General features: G+C 57.4%; 4 protein-coding genes across 4 annotated transcripts; 2 read left to right on the top strand and 2 right to left on the bottom strand.

Moving 5' to 3' along the window:
* Positions 1-152: 152 nt before the first annotated feature.
* F5144DRAFT_499149 (uncharacterized protein) lies at positions 153-701 on the bottom strand (the record flags this gene model as incomplete). Its single annotated transcript, XM_066786312.1, has 1 exon — positions 153-701. The coding sequence occupies one exon, from the start codon at positions 699-701 to the stop codon at positions 153-155; it is 549 nt and encodes a 182-aa protein (XP_066639104.1).
* Positions 702-1,509: 808 nt separating this feature from the next.
* F5144DRAFT_624215 (uncharacterized protein) lies at positions 1,510-5,708 on the bottom strand. The gene is made up of 5 exons (XM_066792188.1): positions 4,766-5,708; positions 2,828-4,716; positions 2,530-2,645; positions 2,157-2,483; positions 1,510-1,762 (listed from the first exon to the last, which is right to left on the bottom strand). Exons 1-5 carry the CDS (start codon positions 5,525-5,527, stop codon positions 1,725-1,727), a joined length of 3,132 nt encoding a protein of 1,043 aa, XP_066639105.1. The 5' UTR covers positions 5,528-5,708; the 3' UTR covers positions 1,510-1,724.
* A 1,613-nt stretch (positions 5,709-7,321) lies between these two features.
* On the top strand, positions 7,322-8,173 carry F5144DRAFT_607034 (uncharacterized protein; the record flags this gene model as incomplete). Its single annotated transcript, XM_066791526.1, has 1 exon — positions 7,322-8,173. The coding sequence occupies one exon, from the start codon at positions 7,322-7,324 to the stop codon at positions 8,171-8,173; it is 852 nt and encodes a 283-aa protein (XP_066639106.1).
* A 1,523-nt stretch (positions 8,174-9,696) lies between these two features.
* On the top strand, positions 9,697-13,966 carry F5144DRAFT_660919 (uncharacterized protein; the record flags this gene model as incomplete). Its single annotated transcript, XM_066793278.1, has 6 exons — positions 9,697-11,941; positions 12,713-12,830; positions 12,946-13,240; positions 13,501-13,560; positions 13,598-13,784; positions 13,845-13,966. The coding sequence occupies 6 exons, from the start codon at positions 9,697-9,699 to the stop codon at positions 13,964-13,966; spliced, it is 3,027 nt and encodes a 1,008-aa protein (XP_066639107.1).
* Between the last annotated feature and the right edge of the window lie 420 nt (positions 13,967-14,386).

The following is a 14,386-nucleotide window of genomic DNA, read 5'->3' on the forward strand; positions in this document are numbered from 1 at the left end:
AGCCAGACCCAGTCTAGGTAATACCAGGGTAATCAACCCCTGAGTTAATCTGGCCGGCCAGTCCCGGGTACCCCATCCCCACCAGATCCAGTCCTTTTGAATACCAACCCTCACCCCTCCAATACCAATACTCCCCTTTCCTCGATCCCAACTCAAGCCTTCACCACCCTCCAATCCACCCTCACCTGCGCCTCGCCCTTCTCCCTGCGACACCACACCCCACTGCTCACCCCAACCCTCCCATCCCTCGCCGCCCCACTCCCCGCATGCGACTTGATATAAAACGCGACATCATTCGTACCAAACCGATACTCCACCAGCCCGGCCTTCCCCTCCCCATCATTCTCGCGGCTCAGCCGCACCTCGAACGCGCAGCTCCCCTGCGCGGCCAGCCGCGTCCACCGGTCCGCGCTGCTGTCCAGCGAGCGCGTCTCCGCCGCCGACACGCTCCAGTACCCCGGCCCGGCGTTGGCTTCGTACAGGGACTTGCAGTCTGCGGCCAGGGGGGTGTTGGAGCCGTAGGTGTATTGCGGGTTGGCTTCGCCGCAGTAGTCGTCGTCGGTGGAGGACTGGTAGTCGGCGCGTTTGGAGAGGAGGGTTGCAGGGGTGTTGGGGGTGGTGGTGGGTGCTGCGAAGGTGGTGGTTGTGAGGGTTGTGAGGGTTGTGAGTCCTGTAACGACGAGGGTCTTGAGGGAAAGCATTTTGGTGGTGGTGAAAGTTGTGGTTGGTGTAGTCCAAATTGGCAGGGGTTTGGTCAAATGGATGCCCTTTAAATTAAATCGGGGTACCTTATGTCTTGATCGCGATGCTGATGGATTGTCTGCGCAAGGATGCAGCGGTAGTCCGTGATTGCTTTTTGGTGGTGATGAACAAACGAACGCAAAACCCTCGCCCAGCCGGGCATACTTATACCTCCCCAACGCCCCTATCCCGAACTCAGGGGCATGCCACATCCCTCATCACATTCCGATCTCAAAAACAGTTGGCCCATCATCTCACCTCCGGACCCAGCCGTATCGCCACCCGAGACATGCCATCACAGTCCACCACGGGGCCGCGTGATGACCAGTTCAACAAACCGTTGATGCTAACCCCGGCCAAGTTCGGATCACCCACCCACCCCCTTGTCAATTGAGATCAGATCACATCCCGGCTCGCCACAAACAACAATGATTTGCAGATCCGCACAGGTCCCTGGCCATCGCTGGTCGAGGTCGGCGGCTCAAGGCAGCGGGCCAATGGCCATCAGCCAGCCGTGTGCGGGGCCGGAGTGACACGAGCGCTGTGGTTGGGTGGGTGTGGTGTGCTGAGCACACGATGCAGGTAACTGTGATGCGGTTTGTGAGAGGGCGGTAACCGGGTTGGTTGGGGCGCTGTTGGGTCAGGCCATCAGGGGTGCCGTGCATGTCAAATGCCGTCACGTTCGACGTGAATTAGGGGTCGTGGGACCTGAATGCGCATCAATTGGGTATGTGTATTAATCCGACATTCAATAACCACATGGGGTCTACCATGCAACGGGCCGACATTCCGAATGACCTCCTCCATTGGAGGTTTGGTAGGAATGCTGGACCAGGCGCTCAAATAAACAAACTCGACTAAGGAAACTGTTATATCGGGGACAATTGATAATGGAAGGTAGCTTCTCATCTCCAAGTTTCAGCATACCAACCCAGGCTGCCTTTGCAAGTTTGCAACCAATAAATAATAAACAATTCCAGACTTTACCAAAAGTTAATACCGAGCCCGTAACCAGCGCCCCCTAACAATATCACAACACCACAAAAGCGCAGAAAAGGCCATTGTTTGCCTTCCATAACACCACTCCCCAGTCCCCCTCCCACTCCTCGTCAGCGTCCCTCACGTCATCTCCCATCCGCTCATCCATCACCTCCCATCACCTCCCCCCTTCATCCCCCCATCCATACTCTTCACTCCCACCCCCTCCCTCACCCTCGGCCCAACACACACCCCAAAACTCTTAACAACCCAACTCGGCGGCGGCACAAACCCCAACCATGCCGCCGCCGCGGGCACACTTCCCACCCCCACCCCAGCAGTCCCAGGCCCCACCCCCGCCCCTACCAACACCGGCGGGACATACACCCCCCGCAACCACTCCGCCGGCGCAACCAGTCTCTCCGCCCCGCCCTGACCCCCCACCCCCACACCCACCCCCACACAAAAAATAACCACAATCGCATCCTCCGCCTCCGCCGGATCATCCTCATTCACACGCCTTGGCAGCACCATAGTCAGCTCCCCCGTGCGCTGCTGCCGCGGCGGGAGGCGCGCGTTCCAGAGGAGGGTGCCGACGGTCCAGGAGGCGTTGAGGCTGAGCATGTGGACGGAGGCGGTGTGCAGGGCGGTGCGGTTGGAGAGGGTGTAGGTGAGGACGTCGCCGTCGTGGAGGTGGAGGGTGTTGTTGTTGTCGCGAGCGCGGGCGCGGTTGGGCTTGGGGGAGAAGCGGGCGGTGAACCAGTCTGCGGGGAGCGGGGAATGCAGTTGGTAGGTTGTTAATGCGCGGACGGCTTGGACTGTTGCGACCTGGCGGATTACAGCGCTGAAGCGTTGGAGGGCGTTGGGGGCTTCGATGTGGATGCGTGCGGTGCGAGGGAGCGGCCGTCCCTTGTAGTCGGCGACGACTAGATCGCTTCCGTCGATTGTCGCGTTTATGAGATCCTGGCCCTGCTAGGGCTCAACGTCTATGCGATTGGGGCCCCAGGGTCCGCTGCTGCTGTCCGGCGACAGGGCTCTCTCAAGCACTGCTCCGTTGATCATTATCCAAGGCGACTTCAGTCGGATTCCAGTGGTCATGTTCTGATACCACGGCCGCAACAACCCCAAAAGCTTGAGAAGCTCCTCTGAACTGCTGGATGAATCCGTGTCAAGCGCGACGACAACGTGGTTACGCCAGAAAAAATGTGCATAACTGGCGAATGCGAGCTCGGCATCGTTCCACATGTGGTGTTCGCCGCCATTTTCTCCAGAAGCGGGAACGCCCTTGAAACGAGAAGGTACTCGCAGAGGTAACGAAAGATACAGGATGCAACTCTCAGCCAATGTCGTGTGGCAAGCCTGCATGGTAAAATCACCCAGCCAGTCCGGCTTTCTGTGTCCGTTCTCCCCCGGACCGGCCAGAAGGAAGTCCTTGGCAGTTTGGTGGATAAAGTAGACCCTGCCATTGTAGACATCCAAGAAGTACTTGCAGGCATCCAGAATCCAGCTCCGGAAACAGCGCTCGTCCTGCAGCCCCAAGCCGTGTTTGCTGCCGTTTGGTAGGTCCCGGATGTTGAGCGCGATGTTGACCTCCTGAAGAGTGAGCGGTCTTGCAGCGGCAAGGACGATTTGAAACAGGTTTCTGACATCGCCTCTTTGACATTCCCGGACTCGGTTGAGAAACCCGACGTATGCCTCTTTCACGGTTGCCGGCAACTTCTTGAAGATGTCGATCCAACCACGGGGCACTCGCGGCAAGCCGTCCTTCATCTTTAATTCAAGGTAGTCGAATAACAACTTGACATACAGATACGTTCTATCCTCTCGCGGCCGGATAAACTCTAGTAATTCTTGTCGGAGGCTCGTGTCCTGGATACACCGCAGCGCAAACCCATCGAAGCGGGCCATGACGACTCTCTCGATATCTTTGCTAATGTGCTTGAGGCAATGCGGGTCCTCCTCCAGCTTCAGAACGGTGACACCAGGAGAGAAGATTAGCGGCGGCGCTGTAACCAAAGGGCGTGTGGTGAGGAAGAATTTCATCCGTGGGCTCGGGCCGGCAAGATACTCGGTCAGCTTCTGCCATAGTTTATCGGCCGAGTCCGGCTCGCATTCGTCGAACCCATCTAGAACAACAGTAACACTCCCAGGCTCGCAGTTCTGGGTAGCCTCCTCGAGAACGCCCCAGAGCAGATCGAAATTGCATCGCACCTCCTCGGGGAGAAGATGGTCGACTCTGGCGCAGATCCTATCGACGAGGTCTGGCTGGCCCTGGAAGAGCTGATCAAGGACTCTGCAGAGCGCCGTCGTGGCTTCATCTTGGCCCTTGCCGTTGTCCTTGAAGAAGAAGGCGCAGATTGACGAGGGCCTCCACTTTGGCAGTTCAGTCAGGAGGGACTTGGACAGAACTGACTTCCCCGATCCCGGGATACCCTCCAGAACGAAAACACCAGAATCGCCCGTAGCCCACTCCGTAAATACGGGATGTGTGAGAACCCCTGCCCCAGTACCGTCTTCCGGCGAATCGATGCTGTCGAGGTAAGCCTGGTAGACGGCGTAGGGGAAGTCGTCGGGGAACTTGAACTTGAGCAGCGTCTCCAATCGCTGTTTATGCAGTGCATCCTTGGAGAGTGTGTGGAGCTTGTCCAGTAGATGCTGTTCGTAGTTGAGATTCATGTACTCCTCCAGGCGCTTTTCGCTCTCCTTGATCTCAGATAGCATGCAGTTCCAGTCGTCGAGCTTGAGAATGTCCCTGGAAATGGTAGTCAGGGGGCGGCAGTAGGTGTAGTATGCTCGCAGGTGATATTCGATGAGGAGTTTGTAGAGCGCGACGATCTCGCCATAAATCGCATGTCGGAGCGCGGAGAAGCTTTGGGGGCTTTTCCAATACTCGCGGTTAAGGAGGTCGAGAACTTGACCGTACCATGTGAACCGCGACATGACATACGAGAAGCCGGATTCTCTGGCAGAAATCTGTTCCGCATGGTTGACGATAATCTGCCTCGGTTAGTTCGAGTACCCGCGGCGGCCAGCGGTGAACACATACAGGCAAAACAATGGTGCAGATGCCGGTCCAGGCGAGTGACGCGGGTGGAGAGGAAGCCAGAGCAAGGCCGACAACGTCTCTCGTTTTCTGGATGAACTGCACTGCGGAAGAGACGATGGTTTGGCTGGCAGAGTCGCGTCTTGCCAGGTCCATGTATTCTTGAGCCAGTCTCGTGAAGCATTCCTCGCCGGCGTCACTGTGCTCATCATCGCCACTTGGCGGTTCCTTTTGGACCCGCGAGGAGCGGCGCGAGTCAAAAAAGCCATCTCTTGTAACAGTATTGAAAAGTGTTTCGTAGTTTTTGACCAAAGGTTTCAGCGCATCGTCGCTTCTGACTTGATTGTATGCTTCCTCCCAAATTTCACAGGCAGCCAGCATGACATCTTGGTGGTATCCGATCCCAGGGCTACTGCGTGCTAGTGGGGCGGTTTCGAACGAAGACAGGCGAGAGGCATCGCGGCCAAAATAACGAGGAGACGGCGCAAGAGTAGACGATGGCCGACGGACGGCCAGAGAACTCGCGGCACGGCGCTCGGGGGACGGATGTTGAGACGGTACGGCGGATGAGGGGCCGAAAGGTGACAACAAAAACGGGGAGGGTACGATAGGTGGTAGTCCTTCTGGCAAAGCTAGGGGCGAAGGCGAAGATGACGGCGGAGAGTCGTGCTTTGGGCTGACAGGTCGCTCGCAAGAGGCTGGTGTCTGCAACCCCTTCCGCTTCGGTCGTCGTTGGGGAAAGGAACAGCAAAACGATGCGCCCATCGTGTCACTCGGCGCGTGGCGCAGATGGTTGGCGCTCCTCAAATATTCGAGTCGGCGTGTCCAATAATCATCCAAAAGAAAACCGAGCAATCTGGAGAATCCATGACTGCCTGTTCGACAATGTCAAGGTGGTCCACTGCACCAAACATTGGAGGAAGGCGGGTCCCAGGTTCGTTTTTGATTATGTTTTATGGCCGAGGAAGGTGCCTTGGCCTGATACAAATTCGAGTACTGTCTGGCCCGCAAAGATCAGATTGTCTTTCTTAGAAGAAAACGACATGTCTTGCTAGGTATCTTAAAACCAATAAACATCAAACTGTACGACGATGTTACATGGGTGAATCGCCTGTGCAGCGTCATACGTTCTGCCCTGCTAGACTTGCTTTGGAGTTTGAAGAGATTGGAAGCACGTCGACCACGACCAATGTTAGATATGGTGTCAGTGATGGAAGGAAGGAAGCGGTTCCTTTGCCGGCTATCCGGACCAACGAACATTGATAAATATGTCCTGTAGTTTGAACCCACCGAGAATCGGGAAGAGCGTCCTCAAAATTCCTGTTGGGGTGGTCATCGATCACGTAGCACAAACAAGAACCACGGCGGCTCGCCGGGCCCCCTTTCGCTACGGGCCAAGGAGCTGCGCCGTGGTTTGGGCAATTCGAGTCGGGACCGGACCGGGCCCGAGCGAAGGCGGGCCATCTCGAGGTGGTTGTTCTCGGCGGATTTATCTGCGCCGCCAAACTCGATCCTCCGAAATGTAGTGGTGTGGAAAAACTGCCCCAATATTCTCCGGCGTGGTTGTGCTACGCCCTGGGCGAAATAACTTTGACGCAAGGAGCAAATGTTCAAGTCGTTGTTTTCTCACCCGTCGACATTTTTGCCGCTGGATGTTCGGCCAAGCCAAGCCTGTCCCATGCCCGCTTAGAAGGGTATGGGTTGCCCGTGTACATGTACCTATCTACTCCGGCCTGTGGCTGCTGGAGCGATGGGGCGAGGACCGTGTTCCCGCATTTTCTCCCCGAAACCTTTGCGATACCGAAACTAGACAACGGTTGTCCTACAAGGGCCGCGACAAGGTGGAAAATTATCAAGCGGCGTCATACGCCCAGCCGGCTTGTCTCACCATTTGTATACGGCCGATGTGCCAATGGCGTCAAACACAGCATCAGGCCGCCTCGATCGTCGTGGGACTCCGATAGTCTTGCTTCCTCTCGAACAACATTTCCCTTAGCTCAGCATCTCCGTTGTGGTTATATCGACGCTATCCGCAACCTACCCTCGAGTTTCAGCAAGCTTGTTTCGAAGTTGGGATGCGGCATCCCAGTACCACCCAGGGCTGAGCTCATCAGCAAAAGATAATAGTTTTCAGTCTTTCTCTTGGTGTAAGGCCAACTTCATGTTCCGCTTGCGGCCATGAGACAGTGCAACATGGTGAGGCCAGTCAGGCAGCCTATCCTCAACGATGCACAGCTTTCTCAAGGAGAGGTCGGGTTTATTGTGAAGAGAGCGTCCATCATTCAACGACCGAGTATAAAAAGCTGTCAGTAGCCACCAGAACCGCCAGAGGATCCCTCCTCAGCATCGACTCACATATCATCACTTTCCTTACCTCAGAGGCTTTCCGGTAAAGCCTCATACACTCCTTTCCAACGTTCATTTTATTCAACAAAGTGCCCTTCCACACTCCTTTCCCCCCCACGCCCGGGCCGGCCCAGATCAAACAAACCACCCCCACGCGGCACCACCTCCGGTACCTACCCTCCCTCACACCGCACCCCGCAACCCTCCCCCAAAATGAAACACACCACGGCCTTCCTCGCCTTCATCGGCCTCACTACCGCCGCCGCCATCCCCTGCACGGGCTCCGCCGGCTGTGTGGGGACCGCGCGGCGCGATGCCCTCATCGACAACCAGCCTCCTCCCGTCAACGGCACCGCGCCTGTTGGCGCTGCTAATGAAGAAATGAACAAGCGTCACCATACTGGTGGGGGTGGAGGTGGAGGCGACGGTGGGGGTGGAAATGGAGGGGGTGGTGGTAATGGAGGCGGCGGTGGCGATGCTAGTGGTGCTGGCAGCGGCGGAGGGGCCAGCGGAACCGACAACCAACCCGCCGCTCGGGATGTGCAGGCCGCGCAACGCAGGGCTTCTGAACGCCCTGGTGCCGACGGGGGCCCGGCGAGGAAGACGCAGGAAGCTGTACCGGGCTCCAACAGCGGCGGTGAGACTGAAGAGGACACCACCTCGGCCGTTACCAAGGGGGGCGGCGGTTCTCAGAAGCGCGAGCCTGATCCCAGCCCAGCAAGCGCCGCTAAGAAGCCTGCCCCTAAGCCTGCATCGGCGCCAAAGCCTGTCGTCCAGAATGACGGTTCTTCATCGTCATCGTCATCTTCATCCTCGTCTTCGTCTGTTTCTACGGGCTCTAAGAATTCCCCCTCTCAGGCCCGTACCGCGTCCGATGGGAATGGCGACGAGCAGCCGCAGAGACGCCACGACGAGTCTGAGACAAACGGCGTACCGGGCCGTTCTGGCCCGGGGGACACACTCGGTCCGGCCGGTGGATTCAACAATTCTTCCAAGGCTGTCGGCGGCGGCCTCGTCGGCAGAGCCAAGCTGTCACTTAACCTTCGGAAGACGAAGGCAAACTAACGTCCAAGCTCATCGATTCTCCGCCGGCATTGATTCTGTGAACGTTACCGCTCCCGGTGTGGCCACCGCGGCGGCTATCAATCAACGTCACCGGAGGAACACGTCGGCCACTCAAACCGTGTGCACTTTCTCAGTCCAATACTTGCAGGCGCACAAGGTCATCCGCAGGCTCAATGGCAATATTCAATCACTACCCAGATCGACAAGAACGACAGCATGCTCGGCATGCGGCAGATAGCTGCTGAAGCGGATATGTTTGCTAGAAAAAAAGAGCACAGGGAGACGGCTTAGCGGTCATCAAGATTGCGGGGCAGATAGTAGATACTTAGCCAAGCCTGGCCCGCCAATGCTTGTGCGGTGGTGCGCGTTTCTTCCGGAAAATGAAGTTGATGCCGTCCCTTCCGTACCATCAACACGTGCAACTGCCGTCAGTGATGTGTGAGTTGTTTCATCTCAGGCTCGGTCGTGGTTGTCAAGATCGAAACGGCTGAACGGTTCGCGAATGAGAGCACGCGAATCGGTGGTCATCGAGGCAAGTGGATACTCCGCTGCGCGCTGTGCTGCTGTGGGCCCGTGCCTGATTTTACCCCTGGCATGTGGGGGTCCACGCGCTGTGAGAGTCTTGGCGACGACGTTGGCGTGGTATTCGTAAACAGGCATGAGGCAGGCACCGTCCCACCTGCGGTCATAGAAATGGGCCACCCTCCTCCTGTTGGGCAACTTTCCCAGCCACGCTCACTTGCTTTCTCCATCTATCGACCTGCCCTGAGACTCGCCCGCCGTATCGTGCGACGTCCAGCACACTTCGCCATGCCCCGCCTCTGGCCCACGAGTCACGACTCGAACAGTCTCCGATTCAGCAACCTGCAAAACCCCGGTTAGCGATTCCCAGGCGGTGAATTTGGCCCCACGTTGCACATCCGCCCCAGCGGCAAACTCCACTCAATTCCATCCCTTGTTCATCGCAGCTGCAGCCTTCCGATCATCGACGACATCCAATTGAGTTCTCTATTGTCCGAGGAACAACAACTCCAACCAACCCAACTTTTGCGCAACGTGGAACGGCACGGGCGTAACCAATCTATATTACATACAAACCGTGCCGGCGTCATCCAGCAGATCAATTGGTGCTGCGACTATGCGACAGCCCCCGTCTGCATTCCACGACGAGTTTTGCCTTTTCGAGTGAGAGGGATGGATGGCACCCAGACCACGAATGATCACTCGCGGCAACACACAATGGGGGTCGTTACGGCTCACGGAAGTGACGACGGTAGCTTGCAGTGCTGCTGTGGGAAGGAGGACTGCGTCTTTCTGGTGCACAACTGCTCCGTCCTGTCGAGCGTTGAGCGGGATGTCCACACCGCGGCAAGAATGGGCCAGGTCAGTCATCCCGCCACATTCCTTTGATACACCCTGTCTTTGATCGAGGCCCACGTGTACCCTTTGTTTTGTGGTCTTCCGGTGGCCCCGGCCGTTCAAGGCAACGCCGGGATAATGCTACCCATGCATTTGACCACACCATGCAAACACGCGAAATGGCTGAGATTGGGGCAATATGGCGGTCCCGCCAACCTAAGCCCGATGATGGCCACCCCTCGCTGACATTCACGCTGCAGACTCTGCTTGCCCGTCATGAAGCCTACATGGCATCTGCTGAACGCGACCGACTCGAGCTCACAGCCCGCATCGAGCAGCTGGAACGGGATAATACGGAACTCGAAACTAGAAACCGATCGGTCGCCGACGAGAACCACACGCTGCGAGACGAGCTGGAACGGGTCAATGATACGGTCAAGGATGCCGAGACTAATATTAGCCTTCTCGAGGTGTCCCTTCTCGACTCGCAAAGGGAGGTGCGGCGGCTAGAAAATGCAACCGACAGAGCAGTCAATCTTGAGCGCCAAATCGCACTACTGGAAGAAGAGCAAGACGTGCTGCGGACCACCATCGCCCGCACCGAAGAGGAATCCCGGACGACCATGTATCGCTGGAGGCAAGCCGAAAAGGGTCTCAGTGACCTGCAGGAGCAGCTCGAACGCATGGAGAAGGAATCTCGGGAGGAGCGCGAACGCCACGTCGAGGTCATCGGCCGTATGGAACGGCAACACGCCATGGAGAAGGAACTGAATACGGCAGCAGGACGGCTCAAGGGCGCCGCCGCCGCCAAGTCAATGACGGACAGTAGGAGTGGCGGCAGTGTTGTGTCGCATTTCGTGCGCGACCTGTTGCAAGATAACGCCAACCTACAGGTCGGCATGGCTGAACTGCGCGAGATGCTTCTCAGCTCCAACGATGAAATCCAGATGTTACGGGAACAGTTGGCGTATCACCAACCGGCGGCCGGCCAGGAACTGAGCTCGCCCAAGACACTGCAAGCTGAGCTAGCCCAGAAAGAGCCGCCGACGCCGCCACAACAACCGAGGGTGTCGCAAGAGCTACACATTCACCACCACTACCACGTCACTCACAAGCCAGAGGCACGGAAGGCGAGGAAGAGGAGGCAGGGGCTTACACACGGCGTATTCACCCCACCCCAACTTTCAGCTCCGAGTTCGCCAATCTTGTCCTCTGCTCGCTTTCAGCGTGGTACCCTAGCCGGGCCTTTGCTGTCCCCAGACGAGCCATCTCCATCAACCACTCGCTGGTCCCTCCAGTCTGAGAATCACTCCGAATTTGCACCGTCGTCAGCACCTGCGTCCCCACGGTCCAACAACAGGGACTCCCTGTTCGACAGGCTCCCCGATCTCCCGTCACCCGCCTCTCCAACTACGACCATGGATCCAACCTCGCCGGGCTGGAAGCAAGCGCATAGGAAGAAAATATCGGACTACTCGCTGAGGAGTATCTCCGAGATAGCCATGTTTCCGGCGGACACGCCACGGTCCGCACATGGTTACACACAGCGGCCACGCCCCATGTCCCGCTCCATAATGAACGATCGTTCACAAACAGCTTATACCTCGCCGTACACCACCGACCATGTGCCGAACATCACTTCCCCATCTCTCGCTGCCTACACAGACTACGACAGCAATAACGACACTGGTCCGGAAGACACATTCTCGCCTACATCATCACATTTCGACTCCGGTGTTGAACAGCGGCCTCGCGGCCTACGGCGAGTTATCTCGCACGAGTCCATAATATCCCTTTCCAATGGACTCGATATCCACACCCTCAGCGCACGGCCCAGCCAGCTCTCCCTCAGACCACTCGGTCTCACTGCCGCGGGCACTAACGTCAGTGTTGTCATCGCCCAACCGACGCTCCTTAGCAGCAGCGCCGAGGGCAAGAGGGGTAGTGTCATCCTCAGGGACAGCATCGCCCAGAAGCTCTCCACACCAAAATCGCGGCATGGTGGGGGCAGGGTTGTGTCGAATCCCAAGAGGGGGAGGGCTTCGGAACGGGGTTCCGGGCAGGCCTCATCTCGGGCACCCTCGACGTTGGGGAAGTTGGTGTCTTGGAGGCCGTGGGGGGCGAGCAGCAGCAATGTCGATACCACCAACGATACTGTCACACCTGGGGCGAGCCCATCGCCAACGCCCGCCCTAGACGCGTCTACATCGGTAACTCCCGCGGTGGCGATCCCCACACTTTGCCTCCCCGACGATGCGGGTTCCATCACCACGGTCTCTACAACGAGCAACAACCTTAGCAAGTCTCCCCAAGGTAGCCTCTCATCAGCGGCTACCTCAGCTACCCCGGTAACAAGCGCGAATGCGGCACTGGCGGCTGTGTTTCGCGCACCGGGGATCAACCAGCCGGGTCCAATCCCGGGGTTTCAAGAGTACTGGGCCTCACAGAAGAGGCGGGGCGCGCCGAGCAAGGTCTCGGTTGAGGACAGCGCTGGCGTGCAGGAAGCGTTGAGAGAGGTATTGGAAGAGGATTAATAATTGGATTTGAAATAATACCCTAATAGTACGTGGTTGGTTTCCAGGGCACGGGTTGGCTGGGTTTACATCCGTGGAGGCGCATATACGAGCCGTTTTGTATTTTGGCCGTTTTGCATTTGAAGATCCAAATTGGCGATATGGTTTGGTTTTGCATAGCACCAGGAAGGTGCGAGATAGTCATGGACATGGCTCCTTTAGTTTTTAGATACCCGCACCGCAATAAGGCGCATTCAATTGCTTACAATGAGGAATCACTGTCCAAGATTGTACCAGTACGCTCGCAGTTATTTCTAGTTCCGTAGCTGTCGATGCTTCAGTGCATATTAACAGATTGTGTGCGGTGGGCCTCAGGTACGCGAGCAGTGGTCAAGTTCACCTTCTCACAACCATAAGGAAATACCCAAGCCTCCACTGTTCTGTCTGCCCCTTCCATCTTTCTCCACTCGATCGCTGAATGGTTTCCTGGTCGTTCGCAGACCGCGTCCAGACAAACATATCGTCGCTCTTACTTGCTTGCATATTACTACCCAACACCAACGATATTTCCCAAGTAATACCATGAAGTCGCTCTTTGTTCAACTCGGACTCCTGTCCTTGGGCTCTTTCACTGGGGCCGCCCCCGTTGTCGATTTCCAGCACGAAGCCGCGGCATCGGAGCGGATTCTCGAGCTGCAGGCGCAATACCACCAGAGCATTTACGGCATCATCAGCAACCGCACGACAGGCTGTACTATCGGTACCCTCCGCGCCAGAAAAGAATGGTAAGTTCTCTATCCCTGAGAAGTCCCTCCTTCACAAACACACCCCAACCAACCCCATCCCCAACCCCATCCACCAAGCAAGCCGCATCTAACCCCCCACCCCCACCCCCCACAGGTCCGCGCTCACCCTCCCCGAACGCACCGCCTTCATCACCGCCATCCACTGCCTCAACACGCTCCCCGCCCTCACCCCGCCCCCCCACGCCCCCGGCGCACGCACCCGCTACGACGACTTCATCGTGACCCACATCGACCAGACCCCCTTTGCGCACGCCTCCGGCCTCTTCCTGCCCTTCCACCGCCACCTGATCCACCGCTTCGGTGAGGTGCTGCGCGAGGAGTGCGGGTATGATGGGCCGCTGCCGTACTGGGATTGGACGCGGTCGTATACGGATCCGAGGGGGGCAGAGGTTTTTGGGGGCGGGGAGGGGTCGTTGGGGGGGAATGGGGTTTTTGTGGGGGGGAGGACGGAGACGGTGATTGTGTTGCCCGGGGGGAGGGAGATGGTGATTCCGCCGGCGACGGGGGGCGGGTGTGTGCAGACGGGGCCGTTTCGGGAGGGGCTGTTTGAGGTGAGGTTGGGGCCGGTGGGGTATGAGCCGGCGGGGCCGGAGGGCGGGTTGGGGTATAATCCGAGGTGTTTGACGAGGGATTTGAGTCCGGTGTTTAGTTTGGGGACGAGGCCGAGTGCGGTCACGGCGTTGGTGGATGGGTGTGGGGGGGACTTGGGGTGTTTTGTGGAGGAGCTGGATGCGCCGGGGGGTGAGCCCGGTGGTGTGCATGCGTCGGGGCATTGGCAGGTTGGGTTGAATGCGCTGGATGTGTATGCGAGTCCGAGTGATCCTGTGTTTTGGCTGCATCATGCGCAAGTGGATCGGGTGTGGACGATCTGGCAGGGGCAGGATCCGGCGGCGCGGGCGTACCAGGTTTGGGGGACGGGGACGGCGGCGAATGGTGAGTGATTCGGGATGGCTATTTGGGGTGTGAACTGTTGATGCTAACCCACCTTCGCAGACCCGCCGAGTGACAACGTTACGCTGGACACTTCGATGGACTTTGGTATAATCGGGGACCCGAGGACCATTCGCGAGGTTTCGTCGACGGTGGATGGGGACTATTGTTATGTGTATGAGTGAGAGGTGTCTATCGCGGGATGGGAGTGTTAGCCTGGACAGGAAACTGAAGGTTTGGAGATGAAGTCAAGTTGTTAAAGCTTGGGTAATGCATACATACACGGCACCATGGGTATCGGGTTTGAAGTAGCTGCAGTTGCCAACAGTAATAGATTAATAGATCTTTATCCGCCGCACAGTAAGTTATGGTTTCATTCGTGAAGGTGTTCGTGTAAATAAGGACTAGGATTGGCCGTTTTCCCATCGCGTGAATACCTGAAGCTGGCAGTCTGGCCGTTGATGGCCGCTATCAAGGTTGGAAACAGTTATTTGATGAGGCATCCTACAACAAACCACTCCTACTTAGGGGAGTATGTAGGGGGTTCGCGATCCGTTGAATAACCGTTCGTTGTAGGCGAGCCGTTGGGAGCCAGCTTACTGCAA

Source organism: Chaetomium tenue, assembly GCF_020726465.1.
Source record: "Chaetomium tenue strain MPI-SDFR-AT-0079 chromosome Unknown F5144scaffold_7, whole genome shotgun sequence".
NCBI lineage: Eukaryota > Fungi > Ascomycota > Sordariomycetes > Sordariales > Chaetomiaceae > Chaetomium > Chaetomium tenue.

Excerpts from the sequence above, each read along its gene's own strand:
- F5144DRAFT_624215 (XM_066792188.1), bottom strand. The coding sequence starts at position 5,527 with ATGGGCGCATCGTTTTGCTGTTCCTTTCCCCAACGACGACCGAAGCGG. Across the intron at positions 2,646-2,827 it reads TTGGGGTTGTTGCGGCCGTG|TCGTCGCCGACTACAAGGGA; the intron begins GTATCAGAACAT and ends GAAGCGATCTAG. Across the intron at positions 2,484-2,529 it reads AGGTCGCAACAGTCCAAGCC|ACTGGTTCACCGCCCGCTTC; the intron begins GTCCGCGCATTA and ends CGCTCCCCGCAG.